Genomic DNA, 24,640 nt, shown 5'->3' on the forward strand with positions numbered 1-24,640 from the left:
CCTAACGAGGCGGAACCAGGTGGAACCAGGCAGAACTGGTTCTTGTATTGGAGAAAGGGCATAAGAACCACATCCAAAGTACAGTTCCAGTGAAATGTGGACATCAATAAGACACCAATAACAAAAATAAGACTGAATAATATAACAATAAACTATATTGCGAAGCATTGATAAGATTATAAAGACAGTATGAACTGTGAGTTACAGCTTTATGTCAGAGGCACTGATTGTCAAACCCATTGACTTTGTAGTAGTGAGAATCCAGTGTGATGGAAAACTGTCCAGATAGTCCCTGTCTCCCTCCATGAAAATATCAATACAAAGAATTACTATAAAAAATGTCTAACATCAAACTACATTTTATATTTTAGTCATTTAGCAGACTGTCTTATCCAGAGCGACTTACAGGAGCCATTAGGGTTAAGCGCCTTGTTCAAGGACACACTGACCGTCCGGTTACTGGCCCAACGCTCCACTAGGCTACCTGCCGCCCCAATCTAGCCTCAACTTCACAATAAAACACTCAGCATTGACACATACTTACCTAGATCTATTTAGGATAAAAATCTAGTTTGTACTCTTGTTCTTTACAATATCATCCATTTCATCATCGTCATTCTTAGCACCACAGCTCTGGTTAGTGTGGTGGTACGGTGGTGGTAATGTGTGGTGGTGCGGTGTGATGGTACGGTGGTGGTAATGTGTGGTGGTGCGGTGTGGTGGTACGGTGTAGTGGTAATGTGTGGTGGTGCGGTGTGGTGGTAATGTGTGGTGGTAATGTGTGGTGGTACGGTGTGGTGGTAATGTGTGGTGGTGCGGTGTGGTGGTACGGTGTGGTGGTACGGTGTGGTGGTACAGTATGGTGGTGCAGTGTGGTGGTACGGTGTGGTGGTACGGTGTGGTGGTGCGGTGTGGTGGCACGGTGGTGCGGATGGGTTCCCCTCACACCCCTCCTCCACTGCGGTCCACAGTCACAGGTCCCCTCAGATCCAGGCTCTCCTCAGCGGTCTTCATCAGGATGGCCAACCTGCTGTCAGAAACCTGGCCCTTCTTCACAGCACTCATCAGCTGGGAGCAGAGAACAGAGGGAATATAGAGGATGAGGAAACTGTGGCATAGTTGTGGATGTAATGCAAGGAATCAAATGAACGCAACGAGATACGCTGTGTGTGTGTGTGTGTGTGTGTGTGTGTGTGTGTGTGTGTGTGTGTGTGTGTGTGTGTGTGTGTGTGTGTGTGTGTGTGTGTGTGTGTGTGTGTGTGTGTGTGTGTGTGTGAGTGAGAGACAGGGATAGAGATACATTATAATGCTGAAGCGTGTTCTGATCTAAGCTCCAGGGGTAGTCAGGCTGTGTCTGGACAGAGCACTAATACTACTGACACTGGTGGTAGTAGTACACTGGTTTTACAGTACCCCAAACCATTCTGGGATTCTTACTTGACCATGGAAAGTCATCTCCTGTCAACAGTTCTTGTAATAAAGGTATTCTATGGTCCTCAGCATTATACTTCCTAATTGATCACATGACGACTACTAACGACCTGGAAGTACTGTGGCTCTCTCTCACCCTCATTACCTGGAGTCATTGTCATACGTTTCAGACTGTAATGATCTGTATCTGGTCAGGAGAGAACATACTCCCAGTTAGGCTTTCACACCTACAGCTCCCTTCATAGGAGGGTCTGTCATGCTTTGCCACTCGCAGAGGAGAAAAAACACCCAGCGAACAGAACATGAAAATCCCCTATTCTCTATTTATTACAATGTTGGAATCATGTAAAACTAATGTGAGCATCTACCTGTTCTGTAGCCGAGTGTTAGTGTGTGTGTCTGTCTGTGTGTGTGTCTGTCTGTCTGTGTGTCTGTCTGTGTGTGTGTGTGTGTGGGGTAATTGATCCTTCTCCCTGAGGAGTCTATTATCATGTTCTCCAGCCTGGTCTGTTTGTTCAGCTTCTCATGGTAAAGAAAGAAAGAGAGAGAGAAAGAAAGAAAGAAAGAAAGAAAGAGAGAGAGAAAGAAAGAAAGAAAGAAAGAGAGAGAGAAAGAAAGAAAGAAAGAAAGAGAGAGAGAAAGAAAGAAAGAAAGAAAGAGAGAGAGAAAGAAAGAGAGAGAGAGAGAAAGAAAGAAAGAAAGAGAGAAAGAAAGAGAGAGAGAGAAAGAAAGAGAGCGAGAGAAAGAAAGAGAGAAAGAAAGAGAGAGAGAGAAAGAGAGCGAGAGAGAAAGAAAGAGAGAGAGAAAGAAAGAAAGAAAGAAAGAGAGAGAGAAAGAAAGAAAGAGAGAAAGAAAGAAAGAAAGAAAGAGAGAAAGAAAGAAAGAAAGAGAGAGAGAAAGAAAGAAAGAAAGAGAGAGAGAGAAAGAGAGAGAGAGAAAGAGAGAGAGAGAAAGAGAGAGAGAGAAAGAGAGAGAGAGAAAGAGAAAGAGAGAAAGAGAGAAAGAGAGAAAGAGAAAGAGAAAGAGAAAGAGAGAGAGAGAGAGAGAGAGAGAGAGAGAGAAAGAAAGAGAGAGAGAGAGAGAGATGCTCAACATGAGCTCCTGATATATTTGATTTTTTTTGGTTTTTAGAATGAGATAAACACTCTAATCGAAGAAGAATTCCAGACAAGAAGTGATGAACAACAACTCTATTCATTCAGAATAGAAAAAAAAGTAACTTTGCGCCTCAAGTTAAGACGTTTTGAGTCTAGCTAGCTAGCTACACAACAAAGACCTAGCCAGCAGACTAACAAGCTAGCCAGAAGAAACGAGCAAGAACAAACCTAGCAAGGGCAGTTAATACAACTACATCAAACGACCAAACTGAGTGAGAAAACCAAAAAGGAGCACGGACTAACGGTAAACATATCTTCAGTTTTTTGTGTGAGGATTTTTCACTCTTTTTGCTGTTTTTTGAACTAAAGTAGCGCGAACAGCAGACGAACAAATCGGTTGCCATGGCAACGGGGCAGCAGAACAGCGCAGCAACAGCGGTAGTAGCAGAGCGCACAGACACCATGTCCCTACTCCCCCTCAGCGCAGAATCCATTCTCTACACAAAAAAGGCCAAAAATGACACAATGAGGAAAGCTTTCAAACAGAAACTACTAGAGGAGAGGCCAGAAACCCTTTTTGCAGACCTCTACAAAAACGGTGACGTGAGTAATCTCATCTTTCTCACTGACCAGCCAAATGCATGGCGCTCAGCAGTCTGCTCTCACTACCCATGCATAAAGAAAGAGGGAATCTGTAATGGGTGGAAGCTGAAAATCAAAGAGACAGACGACCCTGACAGCACCATGATAACAATCAACCTCTACAAGACTGGGACTGTCATGGTGCAAGGTAACATCAGGCTGTTTGAAACAGACTTTCAGACCATTAAGGAGAGAGCGGAGAGAGAGAAGAACACCACCAGTGACATGCCCTCCCACAAGACAAACTCCACCAGCACCACCTTCACCCCTACCCTCCCCACCCAAAAAAGGCACTTCCAGCACCTCTCTTCCCACCATAGTGGAGGACACGCCACAGGAGGAGAGCGACCCCCTCAGTGCAGAGCAGGCTCAGGCCCTCCTCACCACCATGGCTGCCATGAGGGATGAGTTCACCAAACTGGAGGGGGAGGTGGTCCTGCTCAGGGAGAGCGTGAGCAAGCAGCAACCAGACAACCACACCTTAGAGGAGCTCCTAACCAAGGTGAGGACAGAGCAGGACAGCAGCCTTGCAACACAGCTGAAAGAGGTTCAGCAAGAGAGAGACGGACTCAAGAGAGAGCTGGCTGATCTAACACAGGAGGTGAGAGAGCTCCAAAAAGACAGGCAGAGCAGCAATAAGGAGCTGACCACACTAAGAGAGGAGCTGCAGGAGAGAAAGAGAGCAGAAGACAGGCTGCAGGAGCAGCTAGATCACCACCCTATGACCTGCCCTCACACAGCAGAGGAGCCCAGCTCAACCAGCCAGACTTCCCCAGCCCTGCCTGCTGCACCCCTCCTCCCCAACCCACAGAACAGCCTCCCACTGACAGTGGCACCGACACAGACCAGCCACACCCCAGCTCCAACACCCACCAGCCCCCACTCTGCCCCCCCCAGTCCAGAAGAAACACTGGCTGACATCGTCCTGTTAATGGACTCAAATGGGAAGTATGTCCAGGAGAAGAAACTTTTCCCTAGACACAAAACGAGAAAGGTGTGGTGCCCAACAACGCAGAGTGCCATGGAGCTGCTTGATAAGGCCCATCTCGGGTCGCCAAGCCACATAATTATACATACCGGAAGCAACGACCTGCGTGCTCAGCAGGAGAGGGTGGCGACTTCACTACGGGGAGTGATTGAGAAGGCCTCCGCAATCTTCCCCAACTCAAGAATCATAGTGTCAACCCTTCTACAGAGGAGGGACTTCCACCCTGCCACAATCCAAAGAATAAACGCCAGCCTATCCCGGGACTGTGCCCTGCGACCCAATGTACACCTGGCCCACCATCCCACCCTCGATCTGGACTGTCTCTATGACCATGTTCACCTGTACAGGGAGACAGTCCCCATCCTTGCCAAGACTCTCAAGGACGTCGCTTTAAACCGCAGCCCGACCTCTCCACCCAGGAACAGCGGAGCAATCTCCACCCCGCCGAGATCACCGAGACAACACCCCGGACCAGCACCCTGGACCCCCCAGCCACGACCACAGCACCACCAACCTCAATGCCCACCACAGCCAGCGCAGCACAGACCACCCCAGCCCAGCTTCAGAGCCAACCAGATGAGGCCTACCACCCCCCTCCTCCCCACCGCAGACCCACACCTGGAGGAGCCACAGCCCAGCAGGCAGAGCTACGCACAGGCTGTGAGAGGAGCAACTGGCCCAGCCCCCACCAACCAAATGAGTGACATTAAACAAATGCTGAGTCTACTATGCTCACATGTGATAGGCCGAGGGTCATGGTAAGATGAGCACAAGAACACCACCATCCTCACACTACATCCACCCAAGTGGCATGACACAAATTCTATCTTAAATGATAAACAAATCACATTTGCAAAATAAGAGTTTACTTTAATTGAAAAATCCTGTTTTAATGGTTCTTCTTGGATTCTGAATGTTTGTCTCATTTTGAAAGGTAAAGAAAAGAAAGAGAAAAAAAAAGTTATGAAGTCTTTTTACGTTGCATGTTGGAATTTACAAGGATTGAAGTCCTCTGCTTTTGGGCTAAAGAGCAGAAACCCAGACTTCCTGAAAGAAATTGATGATGTTGATATTGTAGTACTACAGGAAACATGGTGCAGAGGTGATGTTTGCACTGGCTGTCCACTAGGTTATAGGGAGATAATCATACCATCCACTAAATTAAAAGGAATCAAACAGGGCAGAGACTCAGGGGGAATGTTAATATGGTATAAATCTGAACTAATTAATTCAATCGAATTGATCAAAACAGGAGAATTCTTTATCTGGTTAAAAATCAACAAGGAGGCTATCTTGACAGATAAAAACGTCTTCCTCTGTGCCACATACATTCCCCCGTCAGAGTCACCCTACTTCAACGAAGAGAGTTTCTCCATTCTAGAGGGGGAGATTAGTCACTTTCAGGCCCAAGGCAACGTACTGGTCTGTGGAGACCTGAATGCTAGAACAGCAGAAGAACAAGACACTATTAACAGTCATGGGGATAAACACCTACCAGGAAGCAACAACCTTTCCCTCCCCACATACCCCCACAGAAACAACTATGACAAAGTGAAAAACAAAAACGGAGTACAGCTCCTGAGGCTCTGTCGAACACTGGGTCTGTACATAGTCAATGGCAGGCTGAGAGGAGACTCTTTTGGTAGGTACACCTACAGCTCATCCCTTGGCAGCAGCACTGTAGACTACTTCCTCACCGACCTAAACCCAGAGTCTCTCAGAGCCTTCACAGTCAGCCCACTAACACCTCTCTCAGACCACAGTAAAATCACAGTGTATCTGAGAAGAGCAGAACCCAACCATGAAGCATCACGGCCCAATAAATTACATGGTACTAAACAAGCCTATAGATGGAGTGCAAACAGTACAGACATCTACCAAAAAGCAATTAGTAGCCAAAAAATACAATCTCTCCTGGACAACTTTTTAGCCTTAACATTCTCCTTCAGCAATGAAGGTGTAAATTTGGCCGTTAGGAACATAAACTTTATATTTGACAAATTAGCCTCCTTGGCTAATCTAAAGAAGCATAAGAGCAAACCAAAAATAACAGATAATGAAAAATGGTTTGATAATGATTGCAAAAATCTAAGAAAGTCATTGAGAAATATATCTAATCAAAAACACAGAACCAGACAACAAAAATATACGCCTTCAATATGGGGAAACACTGAAGCAATACAAACGCACCCTAAGAACAAAAAAGGAACAGCACATTAGAAATCAGCTGGTTGGAATTGAGGAATCCATAGAATCAAACCACTTCTGGGAGAATTGGAATAAATTAAACAAACCTCATCATGAGGAATTGGCTATCCAAAATGGGGATATGTGGAGAAATCACTTTGCAAACCTCTACAGCAATATAACAAAGAGCCCAGAACAAAAAGATATACAAGAAAAATTACAAATCCTTGAATTAGCAGTCAAAGACTATCAGAATCCTGTAGATACCCCAATTACAGAAGAAGAATTATTGGAAAAACTATGCAATCTCCAACCCAAAAAGGCCTGTGGTGCTGATGGTATTTTAAATGAAATGATCAAATATACAGACCACAAATTCAAATTGGCTATACTCAAACTCTTCAACATTATCCTCACTGCAGGTATTTTCCCCGATATTTGGAACCAGGGATTGATCACACCAATCTATAAAAATGGAGACAAATTTGACCCAAATAATTACAGAGGAATTTGCGTTAACAGCAACTTGGGGAAAATTCTCTGCAGTATTATAAATAGCAGACTACATCATTTCCTTGACGAACACAACGTCCTGAGCAGAAGCCAGATTGGATTTCTAAAAAATTATCGTACAACAGACCACATTTACACCCTCCACACTCTAATTGATAAACAAGTTAACCAAAACAAAGGCAAAATCTATTCGTGTTTTGTAGATTTCAAGAAAGCATTTGATTCAATTTGGCACGAAGGTCTTTTTTATAAACTAATAGAAAGTGGTATTGGAGGGAAAACATATGATTTTATTAAATCAATGTACACTAAAAACAAATGTGCGGTTAAAATTGGCAACAAGCAAACAGACTTCTTCTCTCAGGGGCGGGGAGTGAAACAGGGCTGCCCAATAAGTCCAACATTATTTAACATCTACATTAATGAATTGGCAAAAACATTAGAAGAATCGGCAGCACCTGGTATCACCCTACACAACACTGAAATCAAGTGTCTGCTGTACGCAGATGACCTGGTGCTGCTGTCTCCCACTAAAGAGGGGTTACAGCAGCACCTAGATCGTCTTCACAGGTTCTGTCAGACCTGGGCTCTGACCGTTAACCTAAAAAAAACAAATATAATGATATTCCAAAAAAGGTCGGGAAATAAGGATGACAAATATAAATTCTATTTGGACACAGTTCTATTAGAACACACCAAAAACTACACATATCTAGGACTAAATATGAGCAACACAGGTAGCTTTCACATGGCTGTGAATGAGCTGAGAGACAAAGCAAGAAGAGCATTCTATGCCATTAAAAGGAACATCAAAATTGAAATTCCAATTAGAATCTGGCTCAAAATTTTTCAATCAGTTATAGAACCAATTGCTCTATATGGCAGTGAAGTATGGGGTCCACTCTCTAATAATGAATTTACTAAATGGGACAAACATCCAACTGAAATATTGCATGCAGAGTTTTGCAAGACTGTATTGCAAGTACAAAGAAAAACTCCAAATAACGCATGTAGGGCAGAATTGGGCCAATACCCCCTCCTCATTCGAATAGAAAAAAGAGCCATCAAATTTTACAACCATCTAAAAACAAGTGACCCTAAAACATTCCATCACACAGCTCTACAATGTCAAGAGATGAAACCAGAGAAGAGTCCCCTCAGCCAGCTGGTTCTGAGGCTCAGTTCACCAACCCAAACCAACCCCATAGAGCCTCGGGACAGCCCTCAGAAAATCTGGCCCAACCAAATCATCACAAAACAAAAAGAAAAATATACCACCTATTGGAAAGACACCACAAAAAATCAAAGTAAACTTCAATGCTATTTGGCTCTAAACAGACAGTACATGGTGGCAGACTATCTGACCACTGTGACTGATAGAAAACTGAGGAAAACATTGACTAGGTACAGACTCAGTGAGCACCGTCTGGCTATAGAGACCGGTCGTCACAGACAAACCTGGCTGCCCAGAGAGGACAGGCTGTGCTCACTCTGCTCCAGGGGAGAGGTAGAGACAGAGGTGCATTTCCTACTACACTGTGACAAATACTCAGACCTAAGAGCATATTTCTTTCCCAAAATTATAACTCAATACAAAGAATTTGAAACTATAAAAGATGAAGAAAAAATCAAATATTTATTGGGTGAAAAGCCAAAATGTGCAGTTTTGGCAGCCAAATATGTGTCCTCCTGCCACAACCTGAGGGACAGCCAGTGAAAAATGCAAAGTAATGTTGATAATATTTCCCATTTAGCTTAGTTTTGTTTTGTCTTTCATACCAGGTCATGTGTCTTCTCAGTCATGTTGACACTGGTCTACTACTGTTGCTTTAATTTATTGTTGTTCTGATTAATATTGTTGTTGTAGTTGTTGTTAATGGTAATCCCATGTCCACTACTACTATTATTATTGCTGTTGGTCCCACCATTTATTTATATATAAATATATATATATTTTGTATATATATACACATATATATTTGATTTTTATTTTTCGATATGTATACTTTGACAATGTAAGTAATAATGAACTTGCCATGTCAATAAAGTCAATTGAATTGAAATTGAATTGAATTGAGAGAGAAAGAGAAAGAGAAAGAGAAAGAGAAAGAGAAAGAGAAAGAGAGAGAGAGAGAGAGAGAGAGAGAGAGAGAGAGAGAGAGAGAGAGAGAGAGAGAGAGAGAGAGAGAAGAAGAAAGAAAGAAAGAAAGAAAGAAAGAAAGAAAGAGAGAGCAGAGATGGGAGAGGGGGCAGAGATGGGAGAGGGGGCAGAGATGGGAGAGGGGGCAGATATTGACAATGGGCCTGAGAATTAATGAGTCCTCTTATCAGTGGAGGGAGGACAGGGGAGTAGAGACCATATGTGAAGATGCACACACACAAACCACCTACCTGTAAAAACTCGTTCAGCTCCACCTGTCCATTCTTGTTGAGGTCCACTTCGTTGAGGATTTCATGGAGAGCGTTCTCATCAATCTGGACACTGATGTTCTGCGAAGGGGGAGAGAGACCAGCAAGGCAAAATATCAGGAAATGACGCCACAGCTCAATGGCCTTTGCACACAGTTTACACGAGCCCAGTCAGCACTCATGGAAAAAGATTCTAAAGAGAGTTGTGAAAGTTTCTCACCTGTAAGACCCTCTGAACGTCCACTGTGGTGATGAAGCCTTTACTGTCTTTGTCAAACTTGTGGAACCGGTTTGTGTACCTGTCAATCAAACAGAGCTATTAATGCAATCTGCATCTCTTATCGTGGCAACATCTCAAGGGGAGTGACTTAAGGTCAGATGGGAGGGAGCAACTGACCGGATTGAGATTGAACCCTTGGTATATCAGGGGTCCAACTCAATCCAGTCAGTTTCTCCCTTAGAACACGTGTCAAACAAAGCGGGCCGAATCCGGCTTGTGGCACATTTCTATCCGGCCTGCGCAATGATTTGTGTTGTCAATTCATTTTGTTCCGCTTCCGTACAGCTGCAATGCGCTGCACTATAAGTCACAGCAAGCACTGTGAACGTGCTACACGCCAAACGGCAGTGCATTGCCACACACCGCTTGTTCCAGACCCACACACCGCTTGTTCCAGAACCACACACGAGCCAGCCAGTGCACTGTAACATGTCATCACTAATGGCAATGACCAAATCTTCTACTGGACCGAAAGTTTAAACGTGTTGTAGGCTAAATGTCCATGCCAAGTTTGGGTTCCAACGAGTCATTGCTGTATCCTACAGAAAATGTCCTCTTGATCGTCAAAAAGTTATAACATAAACGATTCAGAAGTGGGTATACTGCACGTTACCACTAAAGGATTCAGAAGTGGGTATACTGCACGTTACTACTAAAGGATTCAGAAGTGGGTATACTGCACGTTACTACTAAAGGATTCAGAAGTGGGTATACTGAACGTTACTACTAAAGGATTCAGAAGTGGGTATACTGCACGTGACTACTAAAGGATTCAGAAGTGGGTATACTGCACGTTACTACTAAAGGATTCAGAAGTGGGTATACTGCACGTGACTACTAAAGGATTCAGAAGTGGGTATACTGCACGTTACTACTAAAGGATTCAGAAGTGGGTATACTGCACGTGACTACTAAAGGATTCAGAAGTGGGTATACTGCACGTTACTACTAAAGGATTCAGAAGTGGGTATACTGCACGTTACTACTAAAGGATTCAGAAGTGGGTATACTGCACGTGACTACTAAAGGATTCAGAAGTGGGTATTCTGCACGTTACTACTAAAGGACAATAGGACACAGTTATCAACTTTATGAAATCACAGCCTGATGCGCTCACATCTGTAAATTCAACATCAATTGCATTGTTTTCGTGCCGTTTACAGCGCGCAGCAGAGGTGTACAGACACATAACACAGTCCTAGCTAGGCTCCAAACATTTTGCAGTCTGGCTTCGTTTTTTTAAAGCTTGACAATGAATAACCAAAAAACTAAACCTGCGACAAAACTACATGCAAAGGAGGAACATGTAGACCTATTACAGCGTGGCGGCAGAATTTGGGGTGAGCTGTTGTAACTTCTCAAGGGATATGTTCTGTGTTGGACTGTGATGTTATGCCTTTCATACAGTAGACTCCTGGTATGTCTGCACCCTAACACAAGGCCATTGTGTTCCAGAACTGTTGCTTTTTTTTTAACCCCTTTTCTCCCCAATTTTCGTGGTATCCAATCGCTAGTAATTACTATCTTGTCTCAAGTCTTAAGCTTTGGATTGAGCCTAGGCTGACTACTCATCTACAAGACATTTTGAGTGCACCATACAGCAATGCTGCATTCAACCGCACCAGTGATCCATGCCGTGCAAAAAAAAGTAACACATTTATGTAATTGTTGTTATTAAAAATGTTTTGAATAGGGACGCAGCATATTATGCACATTCGCAAGCATAGCAGCAAAGGCTGGACAAATATTACTGAGCTCTTCTTTTGTTTTAATATGTTAAAAATGCTATATACTATCCTATGTACATCAGTGGGCATTCTAAAGGGTCATATTTTTTCTAATAAAACAATGGCTAGTTTGGATCAGTTGTATGCACACATTTTTTGTAAAAAACAACACATAACTGGCTATATATGGCCCGCGAATTCATTGTGTTTTTTCAATATGGCCCTGTGCTGATTGAGTTTTACACCCCTGCCTTAGAGATTAAAGTAGACGGGAATTAGAGAGTAAAGTAGACAGGAAGTAGAGAGTAAAGTAGACAGGAATTAGAGAGTAAAGTAGACAGGAATTAGAGAGTAAAGTAGACAGGAATTAGAGAGTAAAGTAGACAGGAATTAGAGAGTAAAGTAGACAGGAAGTAGAGAGTAAAGTAGACAGGAAGTAGAGTGTAAAGTAGACAGGAAGTAGAGTGTAAAGTAGAGAGGAAGTAGAGTGTAAAGTAGAGAGGAAGTAGAGTGTAAAGTAGAGAGGAAGTAGAGAGTAAAGTAGACAGGAAGTAGAGTACTTTGCCACTTCCTGTGTGTCCAGTGTGATCTCTGTGGTCCCAGTCAGCTGCTCAGAGCGGGACCTGTAGCCCATCTCAAGGTACAGGAACTTCTTAGCAGCTTCCAGCTCCTCCTAAACAAACCATGGTAGTGAAGATAAGTTACACTACGTGACCAATAGTACGTGGACACCTGCTCGTCGAACATCTCATTCCAAAATCATGGGCATTAATACGGAGTTGGTCCCCCCTTTGCTGCTACAACAGCCTCCACTCTTCTGGGAAGGTTTCCACTGTGTTAGAACATTGCTATGGGGACTTGCTTCTATTCACCCACAAGAGCATTAGCACTGATGTTGGGCGATTAGGCCTGGCTCGCAGTCGGCGTTCCAATTCATCCCTAAGGTGTTCAATGGAGTTGAGGTCAGGGCTCTGTGCAGGCCAGTCAAGTTCTTCCACACCGATCTCAACAAACCATTTCTGTATGGACCTTGCTTTGTGCACAGGGGCATTGTCATGCTGAAACAGGAAATGCCCTTCCCCAAACTGTTGCCACAAAGTTGGAAGCACAGAATCGTCTAGAATGTCATTGTATGCTGTAGCGTTAAGATTTCCCTTCACTGGAACTAAGGGGCCTAGCCCGAACCATGGAAAACATCCCCAGACCATTATTCCTCCTCCACCAAATGTTGCAGTTGGTACTACGCATTGGGGCATGTAGCGTTTTCCTGGCATCTGCCAAACTCAGATTCATCCATCAGACTGCCAGATGGTGAAGCGTGATTCATCACTCCAGAGAATGCGTTTCCACTGCTCCAGAGTCCAATGGCAGTGAGCTTTACACCACTCCAGCCGACGCTTGGCATTGCGCAGGGTGTATTCGGCTGCTCGGTCATGGAAACCCATTTCATGAAGCTCCCGACAAACAGTTATTGTGCTGAGTTACTTCCAGAGGCAGATTGGAACTTGGTAGAGAGTTTTGCAACCGAGGACAGACGATTTTTACGCACCAGTCCCGTTCTGTGAGCTTGTGTGGTCTACCACTTCGCAGCTGACCCGTTGTTGCTCCTAGATGTTTCCACTTCACAATAACAGCACTTACAGTTGACCACAGCAGCTCTAGCAGGGCAGAAATTTGACGAACTGACTTGTTAAAAAGGTGGCATCCTATAACGGTGCCACGTTGAAAGTCACTGAGCTCTTCAGTAAGGCCATTCTACTGAGTATAGAGATTGCATGGCTGTGTGCTAAATTTAATACACCTGTCAGCAACGGGTGTGGCTGAAATAGCCAAATCCACTAATTTGAAGGGGTGTCCACATACTTTTGTATATATATAGTGTACATTATTCATAACTTTAATCCTAACTAATTTAAGTAATAATTAATGAAAAGGGATCATAGCTAAATATAACAACAACTTAAGTAAAAGGAACTCATGCATCTTGTAATAAACCTGTAAAGAGCAGGACAACGGGAATAACAGAACTGGGGGAATGTTCACACACACACACACACACACACACACACACACACACACCCCTGGAGAGGGAAATCCAGGAAGGGCGTAGATCCTACTATTATACTCTGACCCAACAACAGCTCCAGCGCTCCTACAAACTGACTAGCAGCACATGGATTTAGGGTTGGTCCTATTCAATCAAAACATTATTATTAGTCCACTGAGTGAGAATGTATTGTAGTCACTGAATCATTAAAACAATGGTTGGATTAAAACAGGTCCTAAGTCTTTACTGGACAGGAAATACAGTGGCAATAATTAATCTTTGAGTTAAAAATTGATATTAAAGCAAGTTGTTATTTTTAAACGTAAAAAGTATTTCGTTGTTTGTATATATTATTTTAAAGGTGTTCTAAAATAGTTTCTGTAACACTGCCAGACAGTCATTTGAACTACAGTCTAGTAGACAGGAACAACAGTTTGTGACGTACCGTCCTCTTTTTGTCGCTCCAGTCCAGCATCTTGCCCATGATGTCTACGATGCGTGGCAGAGCCTCATCAGCAGCCTGCACGTTGAGGAAACCCAGCCGTGTGCGCCTGGCGATCACATCGATGGCCGTACAGGCATATTCCTTAACAGCATACCTCACCTGGAAGGTGGGGGGGGGGGGGGGGGGGGTGTTTCAATTGGATATATAATAGTCTAGTCTATGGTCATGATGTGTGTGTGTGCATCAGGAGAACATTAACATGCGGTCTTTTACAGATCTGATGCAGCATCCTGTAGTAGTCTCAACAGAACACATATTGTACCTCACTCTCAATGTAAGGGAATTCAGAGACCAGTCTATTCCCTACGATGGGCCACCTCTTCCCAGTGACCCGCGCCATCTTGGCCACGTCGAATGCTTTCCCCCCGTACGTTGCCGCCAGGTGCTGGGCAACCTGTGGAATGATGGGAAACAGGCCACTATTCAATCAAAACAGCAATCCTTGTTTAAGGTTTTACCAAGACAAAATGACATTGCTCTTGTGTTGTGAGAGGGCATTGTGTGTGTGTCATATAATCAACGAAACAAGGTTTAGGGTGACACTTTATGATTAAAGCCCAGTTAATGGTTTTGTTTGAATATGCCCCATGAAGACCTAAGGGCAGAAACGTTGTCAGAAATAAATCACCTGGGGACATGAGCAGCAGTGTTAGGCGTTTCCCTTTCTGTTTCCCATGAGTTTGAATATGACTCACAGCGTTTTGCCAAAGACAGCATTGAGAAACGCAGCAGGCAGCTGTTCAAAGGCAACTCCTTATGGATCGATACGATCTTTCAGCAGACAGCTCAAATGTTTTGGATATGCTGAGGTGGGTGATGGGTAGATACAGTTATGTCTATGATTTATCTTGCGTTTGGACCAAACAAGGGGTTATTGCTATTCAGATGGTTGGCTTAGTTCTCTCACCAAAAGGTCAAATGCTGTCAAAATATGAGCACTGACCTTTTGGAATATTCTAGAAAACACCCTAATGGTGTGGAAGGCTTTCTCTAATGAGAAGTTAACATAGATAGGAAGCAGAGCGCTTTCCTACCTGGTACAAATGACTTCTAAAACCTTGAAAGGGAAGTACACTGGTCTGGACTAGAGCCCTCAAACTCAACTCTGGACCGCAAAGCCAGTTCCACTGCATTGTTCCCCTCTAATCAGGGACTGATTTAGACCTGGGACACCAGGTATGTGCAATTAATTATCAGGTAGAACAGAAAGCCAGCAGGCTCCGGACCTCGTAGGGTAAGAGTTGATTAGCCCTGGTCTAGAGCCTTGGATCAATCTCCCTGTGTACTGCTGTCTTGTAACGCGACATCATCTCAACATTTTCAACCCTCATCTAACCGTTAACCAATGTTAAATGTTCTGATATATGATATACAGTGCCTGTGTAACCATAGTGCAACTGACAATGCCTAAGGGAGAATTATAGATCCAAAATGGCGGCTAAAGACGGAATGTCTATGGGAAGGGTCTGTCCCCACCTCATTCTCCAGGCCGTAGTCCTGCACCAGTCGGATGTACAAGGTGGGGCTCCAGTCTTGGCCCCCCTCCAGCACCAGGCCCACTGTCTTACTGGGCCCGCCCCCCAGCCTGTGGGCTGCAACCGCGGCGTCCAGGGTCTCCTCTGCCATGGAGCGGTACGTTGTCCACTTCCCACCTGGGGTGATGGGATCATCCACATGTTACACACACAGATACGATAGGAGGGCAGCTAGCTTAGCGGTTAGTGCGTTGGGCCAGTAACCGAAAGGTCGCTAGTTCAAACCCCTGAGCCGACAAGGTGAAAACATCTGTCGATGTGCTTTTGAGCAGGGCACTTAACCCTATTTGCTGAGGGTCTCAGGAGGAGATGGGATATGCAAAAAACACATTTCCAATTCACACGTGCGTTTAATACACACAAATCCAAACATCCACCAGATGATCATTATTATTAGATACAGGGCCAGACAGAATACAGGACATGACCTATCCAATTTGAGCAGGAAAAGGTCTATAGGCTAAAAGCCATTGATGGCTACGAACGACCTAGAAACAACTACAGCTGTATAGCACTTCATCAGGATACCACTTGTTTTAGAGTAGGTACTGACCTGCAATGGTGACCAGGCCGCTGTCGCTGACGTTGACTATGTGGTTCCTGCAGATGGACTGGGTGTCTTTAGAGTTGGGGTCAGTGACCAGAGGACGGATCCCACTCCACGCTGCCAGGACGTCTCCTCTCCTCACTGAGGACCACAGGGCGAGGACAGAGTCAGTATTACACACAAGGTTCTATTAAACCAGATGACCAGATCATATCACATCTTATCACAGGTCCTAGAACCAGTCAGAGAACACAGGGAATCTCATCTGCATGTGATGACAGAGATCATTACCTGAGACACAGAGGCATCAGACAGGTGTTACATCTAATAGCAAAACCATATCAAGCTAAACAATCAGAAAATCAAGATAGTTTGGGGGTTACGTACCCTCTACATCAGGGCTGAGGTAGTTTGGGGGTTACGTACCCTCTACATCAGGGCTGAGGTAGTTTGGGGGTTACGTACCCTCTACATCAGGGCTGAGGTAGTTGCGGACTTCGTTCAGGATGAAGTTGATGTCTTCCTCCCTGGGGATGGGGTGGGCGGTGATGTCAGTGGGCGTGTCCGTCGTCCCGGCTATGGTCATCTTCTCCCAGGGCAGGAAGAAGATGACACGGCCGTCGCTGGTTGCCGGGTCCAGGAGACCCATGTTGTCAGGACTACAAGAACAGGGCAGAGGGAGGAGGGGCTATGGAAATGACAACTACATTTAGGAAGACCTGGTTGGTCAGCGCTGCTGAATTGAAATTCCCTCATTAAAAATAAATTTACATTTTCAATTCATAAGTTGAATTTAAATTCATGACCTAAATTTACCTGGTGTGAAGGTGTGACAGTGTGGTGCTGTCCCTGGTGTGAAGGTGTGACAGTGTGGTGCTGTCCCTGGTGTAAAGGTGTGACAGTGTGGTGCTGTCCCTGGTGTGAAGGTGTGACAGTGTGGTGCTGTCCCTGGTGTGAAGGTGTGACAGTGTGGTGCTGTCCCTGGTGTGAAGGTGTGACAGTGTGGTGCTGTCCCTGGTGTGAAGGTGTGACAGTGTGGTGCTGTCCCTGGTGTGAAGGTGTGACAGTGTGGTGCTGTCCCTGGTGTGAAGGTGTGACAGTGTGGTACTGTCCCTGGTGTGAAGGTGTGACAGTGTGGTGCTGTCCCTGGTGTGAAGGTGTGACAGTGTGGGGCTGTCCCTGGTGTGAAGGTGTGACAGTGTGGGGCTGTCCCTGGTGTGAAGGTGTGACAGTGTGGTGCTGTCCCTGGTGTGAAGGTGTGACAGTGTGGTGCTGTCCCTGGTGTGAAGGTGTGACAGTGTGGGACTGTCCCTGGTGTGAAGGTGTGACAGTGTGGGACTGTCCCTGGTGTGAAGGTGTGACAGTGTGGGGCTGTCCCTGTACTGTACCTGTAATAACCAGGGATAACTATGTGAACCCCAGCACTGGGCTGGCAGATGTTAGTGTTTTTCCCGTCGTCCATCTTCCTCAGAGAGTCAGTGAATGGTCCCGTGGCGTTAATGACACATTTGGCTTTGACGTCAAATTCATTTCCTGTGAGAGATCATTACAGTTTCAGTCAAAAACCACTGTCATACTGTGTCTTTGTGTGTGTGTGCGCATACAAGTGTGTGTACCTGTGATAACGTCCCTGCAGCGCGCCCCACAGACCTTCTCCTTGCCCGTCCCTGCGTCTGTTTTCTTCAGCAGGTGGACCACCTCTGTGTAGTTAGCGATGGCAGCACCATGTCTGGCTGCTGTCAGGGCGATCGCCAGGTTCATACGAGCATCGTTATGCTGTCCTGTGGGGGGGGGGGGGGGGGGGTGAAGGGTGAGAGACGATAGGAGGGGGTCAAAGAGAAATAGAAACAAAGAAGGAAGATTTCTTTAAAGGTGCTCTATGCAGAATTGTTCCGCCATTTCCTGGTTGTGAAAATTTTAAAAGTTCGCCTAATTCCAGTTTATGTGCCAAAATAAGCAATTATAGTGTAGAGAATCATTGTACCATCTAAACCACTGTGAAATATATTTTCCATAAACAAAAATATTGTATTTTCAGCTGCTTGAAGCTGGTGTACAAAACCGAAAGTAGAAAGACGCAAAAACTAAAGTTAAGAATAGAAGCATAGAAATAGCACACACTGTAACGTTCAAAGAGTGAATGGGTGTGGAGTCAGGCGCAGAGAGCAGAGGTTACGGGGAAAAACACGCTTTAATGTCCAACCAAAAAACGTACAATAGGTAACGCCGAACAGAGGCGTAATCCACTCCACCTAAGTACACACTGGTATCTAACCGGACAGCGGAAAACCCATACAAATAAAGAACACCTCTCACATAACAGAAACAAGCCCGCACAAACACAAGCGGGCTAATCGAACTTAAATAACACCAACCCAAAAACATCAACAAGGAACAGGTGAAAACAATTAGACAAAACCAAACGAAAAGGGAAAAAGGGATCGGTGGCAGCTAGTAGACCGGTGACGACCGCCGAGCGCCACCCGAACGGGAAGGGGAGCCACCTTCGGTGATATTCGTGACACACACAGAACAGATCTACCGCTTCTTAGACTTTCTTTCAATGAGAATGACAGATCTATAACTCACATTTCTAAGTGCATTTGGTCAGGTTGCCCAAAAAGTTAAATATTGCATCTTTGTCACGACTCCGACCGAAGGTGACTCCCCTTCCCGTACGGGTGGCGCTCGGCGGTCGTCGTCACCGGCCTACTAGCTGCCACTGACTCTTTTTCCTCCCCCTCCTTATGTGTTTATTTGTTACACCTGTGTTGAGGTGATTATAATTAGTTGGGCTTTATTAGTCAGCCAGCCCGTACGTTTCTTTGTGCGGGATTGTTCAGTTGTAATTTTGGATTCGGGAGTAGATGAACATATTGTTTGTTTCGTTCATCGATTGTATTTCGGACTGGGTTTTTGTCCTCCGTGTATGGGACATTTGTTTGTTACACCCAGTGTTTCCGTGTGGACATTGTTTGCCGGTTGTGCATTAAAAGCACTGTATTGAACTCTCTGTTGTTCCTGCGCCTGACTTCACACCCCCCGACACCCAGAGCGTTACAATCTTTAAGAACTTGGAACGGAGCCTTGAAGTGCAGTGTGGCTATGGTGTATCTAATGTGTGGGAATCCCTTGCAGGGGCATTTGGTTAATTGCTGCCCTCAAGGCCCGGTCCTAAGCCATGCCTGCTGGTGCTACTCAAATCACTAGTCTGACATAGCTTGTGGGATGGGACAGACAGCCAGGGCTGGGCTGGGGTGGGCAGTGCTAGCCTGAGGTGGGCTGACGTGGGCTGGAGTGGGGCTGGGGTGTGCTTGGCTGGGCTGATGCCTCACATTAGGCAGCAGAAGGTATGACTGGAGACCCTGTCGTTATCTCAAAATATGATACGTCTAACAAACCAGTTCATGGTTGCTTGCTGAAAAAATAAAATTACACACTTGTGCAGAATGAATTAGTAAGAATGAGGACTCCTGTCTGTGTGTGTGTGTGCCTGTGCGTGTGCGTGTGCGTGTGTGTGTATGTGTGTTGGACCACACTGGTCTCCTGGGAAATGAGTAACGCTGGTGATGTCCAAGATCCCACCCGGCAGGGTGAAGAACAGGAGGAGACAGAGCAGTCTGGCAGTCAGACCACGGTACTGCTCTCCTCTTCTCTGAGCCGCGGTAGCAGAGAAGGTCAGCTTTTGAAATGTCACGGCCGTGATTGTTTCAGACGGAATAATTGGAGAGAAAAGACCCCCTCAGCCTCCCGGGGGGAGGGGTACAAACCAACCCAACAATGCTGCTTCAACCCAACACAAAACCCTTCCGAATATTCTCTCTGTAGGACAGTCAGCACTCCCAGAGACAATACATACACAAACATTCAGCCTGGAAGAAGTGTTAAGCTACAAGTATGTTATGCACATTTCAAATGAGCAATAAACAAAACGCATTAAAATAAACAAAATGCATTAAAATAAACAAAATGTGAAAAAAAATATCAACATGCCTCACTCTTCCTTAGAAAGTCAAGTGAGTAAATGTGATGAACTGTTGCTCAGGTATCTGGCCTGGTATATTATCCCCCTCAGAGAAGAGGTTGTCTTTCCACTCTTGGAGAGACCTTGTAGAATCTAAATGGAGACTCATTCAGAAAGCCTTCAGACACAGAGTTGGCTGTTGTTGGTTTGAAAAAGAGAGGCCTCCAGTCAACTAATGGGACATTCTCTGCACAGAGTACACCCAGATAGAGCCGGAACATCTGATTGGTCGTCTCCGTGCCAATCCAGGCCACCCACACACTACACAGCCTTGGCCCAAGGCACAGAGAGAGCACAAGCTGCTCGCAGACGCATTGGTTCAGGCATCAATGGACATGTGAGATCTGATGGCCACCGGCTGCCTTGTGTCTTGTCTTGTTGTTGACTTGGGTCACATTCAATCACACCCACACTAAGGAAAAATTATTTTGTTACTGTTGGGAGAAAGGCAGTATTTTTATGAACATGAGTTTTGTTTTGTTTAATAACAGTGTAGGCTAATATGAATTCTTAATGTATGGCAAACCGGCCCTAGACATAGCCCACTTAGCAAACAGAAGAGAAGCATCTTGATAAATGAGAAGGTTATTACCATCCTATCGGAGCATTACTGACTGAAGTGTTGGTATGTCCAGCAACACTTATACATCTTAGTCATTTAGCAGACGCTGTTATCCAGAGAGACTTACAGTGAGTGTAACACATTTTGGACCAGTTCCCCGGATCCAGACTAAACCTACTCCTGGACTAAAAAGCCCTTTCAACGAAGATAATAATGAGAAATACTCACCATCATAGTAGACGATGGCTCCCACCAGCTTGTCTTTCTTCAGCATGGGGAAGAGTTCCAGAGCCTTGTTCTTACTGAGGACATAACTGCTCTTCAAACACTGGCCTCCAGCTACCAGGTCGTACATCTTTATACCAGCCCAGTAGTATGGCAGCTGCCACCATCTATAAACAGATAGTACAGTACAACATCTTTCCACCAGTCCAGTAGTTCATCTAAGATGGCGCCGAAGAGGATGGCTGACGTTTTACATGCCCGTAACCAATTGTGCTATTTTGTTCGTTTTTTTTGCGTTGTTTGTACCTTATTATTTAACTTATTTTGTACATAATGTTGCTGCTACTGTCTCTTATGACCGAAAATATCTTCTGGACATCAGAACTGGGATTACTCACCATGAACTGGAAGAAGCTTTTTCCTTTAACGAGTCTGACGAGAAAGATTTACTGCTCTCCTCGGAACAGGCCCAGATCCTCGTCATTTGCATGAACAAAAGACGGAGGAAAAGATGACGCAGATCGGGCTGCCTTTTGAGAATCCGTAGGTGAGCGAGTAAACTCCCACTGCCATCAATTCTACTTGCTAATATGCAATAATTGGAAAATAAAATTGATGACCTACGATTACGATTATCCTACCAACGGGACATTAAGAACTGTAATATCTTATGTTTCACCGAGTCGTAGCTGAACGACGACACGGATAATATAGAGCTGGAGGGATTTTCAATGCACTGGCAGAACAGAGAAGCTAGGTCTGGTAAGACGAGGGGTGGGGTGTGTGTCTTTTTGTCAATAACAGCTGGTGCGCAATGTCTAATATTAAAGAAGTCTCGAGGTATTGCTCGCCTGAGGTAGAGTACCTTATGATAAGCTGTAGACCACACTATCTATCAAGAGAGTTCTCATCTATATTATTCGTAGCCGTCTATTTACCACCACAGATCGATGCTGGCACTAAGACCGCACTCAACCAACTCTATAAGGCCATAAGCAAACAAGAAAATGCTCACCCAGAAGCGGCGCTCCTAGTGGACGGGGACTTTAATGCAGGCAAACTTAAATCAGTTTTACCAAATTTTTACCAGCATGTCACATGTGCAACCAGAGGGGGAAAAAACAAACTCTAGACCACCTTTACTCCACACACAGAGATACATACAAAGCTCTCTCCCACCCTCCATTTGGCAAATCTGACCATAATTCTATCCTCCTGATTCCTGCTTACAAGCAAAAACTAAAGGAGGAAGTACCAGTGACTCGCTCAATACGGAAGTGGTCAGATGATGCGGATGCTACGCTACAGGACTGTTTTGCTAGCACACACTGGAATATGTTCCAGGATTCATCCAATGGCAATGAGGAGTGTACCACCTCAGTCATCAGCTTCATCAATAAGTGAATTGACGACGACGTCCCCACAGTGACCGTACGTACATATCCCAAACAGAAGCCATGGATTACAGGCAACATCCGCATCGAGCTAAAGGCTAGAGCTGCCACTTTCAAGGAGCGGGACACTAATCCGGATGCCTATAAGAAATCCCGCTATGCCCTCAGACGAACCATCAAACAAGCAAAGCGTCAATACCGGATTAAGATTGAATCCTACTACACCGGCTCTGACGCTTGTCGAATGTAGCAAGGCTTGAAAACGATTACTGACTACAAAGGGAAACCCAGACACAAGCTGCCCAGTGATGCAAGCCTACCAGATGAGCTAAATGCCTTTTATGCTCGCTTCGAGGCAAGCAACACTGAAGCATGCAAGAGAGCACCAGCTGATCTGGATGACTGTGTGATAACGCTCTCGGTAGCCAATGTGAGGAAGACCTTTAAACAGGTCAACATTCACAAAGCCGCGGGGACAGATGGATTACCCGGACTTGTACTCAAAGCATGCGCGGACCAACTGGCATGTGTCTTCACTGACATTTTCAACCTCTCCCTGACTGAGTCTGTAATACCTACATGTTTCAAGCAGACCACCATAGTCCCTGTGGCAAAGGAAGTGAAGGTAACCTGCCTGTAACGGCTGTCTAATTCCTCCTCCTCGGATGAGGAGGAGGAGTAAGGGTCGGACCAAAATGCAGCGTTGAATGTAGACATAATGAATTTATTAAAGAAAGACGAAACACGAAAACTCTTACACAAACTATAAAACAACAAACGACGTAGACAGACCTGAACTTGAGAACTTACATATAGACACGAAGAACGCACGAACAGGAAAGACTAGCCAAACGAACGAACAAACGAAACAGTCCCGTGTGGTGCAACAGACACAGACACAGGAACAATCACCCACAAACAAACAGTGAGAACAGGCTACCTTAATATGGTTCTCAATCAGAGGAAACGTCAAACACCTGCCTCTAATTGAGAACCATATCAGGCAACACATTTAACCCCACATAGAAACACATAACATAGACTACCCACTCAGCTCACGTCCTGACCAACTAAACAAAGTTAAACAAAGGAAAATAAGGTCAGGAACGTGACAGTACCCCCCCCCCCCCCCCCCAAGATGCGGACTCCGGCCGCATAACTGAACCTCAAGGGGAGGGTCTGGGTGGGCATCTGTCCACGGTGGCGGCTCCGGCTCCGGACGTGGTCCCCACCCCACCATAGTCAATCCCCGCTTCCGTAGCCTCCTCCAAATGGCCACCCTCCAAATTAACCCCACTGGATTAAGGGGCAGCACCGGACTGAGGGGCAACACCGGAATGAGGGGCAGCTCCGGACTGTCTGGCTCTGGCGGATCCTGGCTGGCTGGCTCTGGCGGATCCTGGCTGGCTGGCTCTGGCGGATCCTGGCTGGCTGGCTCTGGCTGCTCATGGCTGGCTGGCGGCTCTGGCTGCTCATGGCTGGCTGGCGGCTCTGGCTGCTCATGGCTGGCTGGCGGCTCTGGCTGCTCATGGCTGGCTGGCGGCTCTGGCTGCTCATGGCTGGCTGGCGGCTCTGGCTGCTCATGGCTGGCTGGCGGCTCTGGCTGCTCATGGCTGGCTGGCGGCTCTGGCTGCTCATGGCTGGCTGGCGGCTCTGGCTGCTCATGGCTGGCTGGCGGCTCTGGCTGCTCATGGCTGGCTGGCGGAAGGCTCTGGCTGCTCATGGCTGGCTGGCGGAAGGCTCTGGCTGCTCATGGCTGGCTGGCGGAAGGCTCTGGCTGCTCATGGCTGGCTGGCGGAAGGCTCTGGCTGCTCATGGCTGGCTGGCGGAAGGCTCTGGCTGCTCATGGCTGGCTGGCGGAAGGCTCTGGCTGCTCATGGCTGGCTGGCGGAAGGCTCTGGCTGCTCATGGCTGGCTGGCGGAAGGCTCTGGCTGCTCATGGCTGGCTGGCGGAAGGCTCTGGCTGCTCATGGCTGGCGGAAGGCTCTGGCTGCTCATGGCTGGCGGAAGGCTCTGGCTGCTCCTGTCTGGCGGAAGGCTCTGGCTGCTCCTGTCTGGCGGAAGGCTCTGGCTGCTCCTGTCTGGCGGACGGCTCTGGCGGCTCCTGTCTGGCGGACGGCTCTGGCGGCTCCTGTCTGGCGGACGGCTCTAGCGGCTCCTGTCTGGCGGACGGCTCTAGCGGCTCCTGTCTGGCAGATGGCGCTGAAGGCTCAGTACAGACGGGCGGCTTTGCAGGCTCAGTACAGACGGGCGGCTTTGAAGGCTCAGTACAGACGGGCAGTTCATGTGGCGCTTGGCAGACGGACAGCTCAGACGGCGTTGGGCAGACGGGCAGTTCATGCGCCGCTGGGCAGACGGCAGACTCTGGCCGGCTGAGGCGCACTGTAGGCCTGGTGTGTGGTGCCGGAACTGGAGGTACCGGGCTAAGGACACGCACCTTCAGGCTAGTGCGGGGAGCAGCAACAGGACGCACAGGACTCTGGAGGCGCACAGGAGGCTTAGTGCGTGGTGTAGGCACTGGTGGTAA

The 24,640-nt window shown here is 46.3% G+C and overlaps 1 protein-coding gene across 3 annotated transcripts in view; it reads right to left on the reverse strand.

Moving 5' to 3' along the window:
- Positions 1-828: 828 nt before the first annotated feature.
- LOC120033115 (glycerol-3-phosphate dehydrogenase, mitochondrial-like) overlaps positions 829-24,640 on the reverse strand; it is a 33,651-nt gene continuing 9,839 nt past the window's right edge. For 2 of the 3 annotated variants that reach the window (XM_038979378.1, XM_038979377.1), the window contains 12 exons: positions 20,723-20,886; positions 17,525-17,689; positions 17,297-17,441; positions 16,374-16,567; positions 15,915-16,049; positions 15,303-15,478; positions 14,089-14,220; positions 13,767-13,925; positions 11,835-11,947; positions 9,488-9,566; positions 9,250-9,348; positions 829-1,068 (listed from right to left, as the gene is read on the reverse strand). In XM_038979378.1, coding sequence (XP_038835306.1) covers positions 943-1,068; positions 9,250-9,348; positions 9,488-9,566; positions 11,835-11,947; positions 13,767-13,925; positions 14,089-14,220; positions 15,303-15,478; positions 15,915-16,049; positions 16,374-16,567; positions 17,297-17,441; positions 17,525-17,689; positions 20,723-20,886 — 1,687 coding nt within the window. In that variant the 3' untranslated portion in view covers positions 829-942. Of the gene's footprint in view, positions 1,069-9,249; positions 9,349-9,487; positions 9,567-11,834; positions 11,948-13,766; positions 13,926-14,088; positions 14,221-15,302; positions 15,479-15,914; positions 16,050-16,373; positions 16,568-17,296; positions 17,442-17,524; positions 17,690-20,722; positions 20,887-24,640 lie in introns of those variants that run through there. The other variant, XR_005473931.1, reaches the window with a different exon arrangement.

The sequence above is a fragment of the Salvelinus namaycush genome, chromosome 40 (assembly GCF_016432855.1).
Source record: "Salvelinus namaycush isolate Seneca chromosome 40, SaNama_1.0, whole genome shotgun sequence".
NCBI classification, from domain to species: Eukaryota; Metazoa; Chordata; class Actinopteri; order Salmoniformes; family Salmonidae; genus Salvelinus; species Salvelinus namaycush.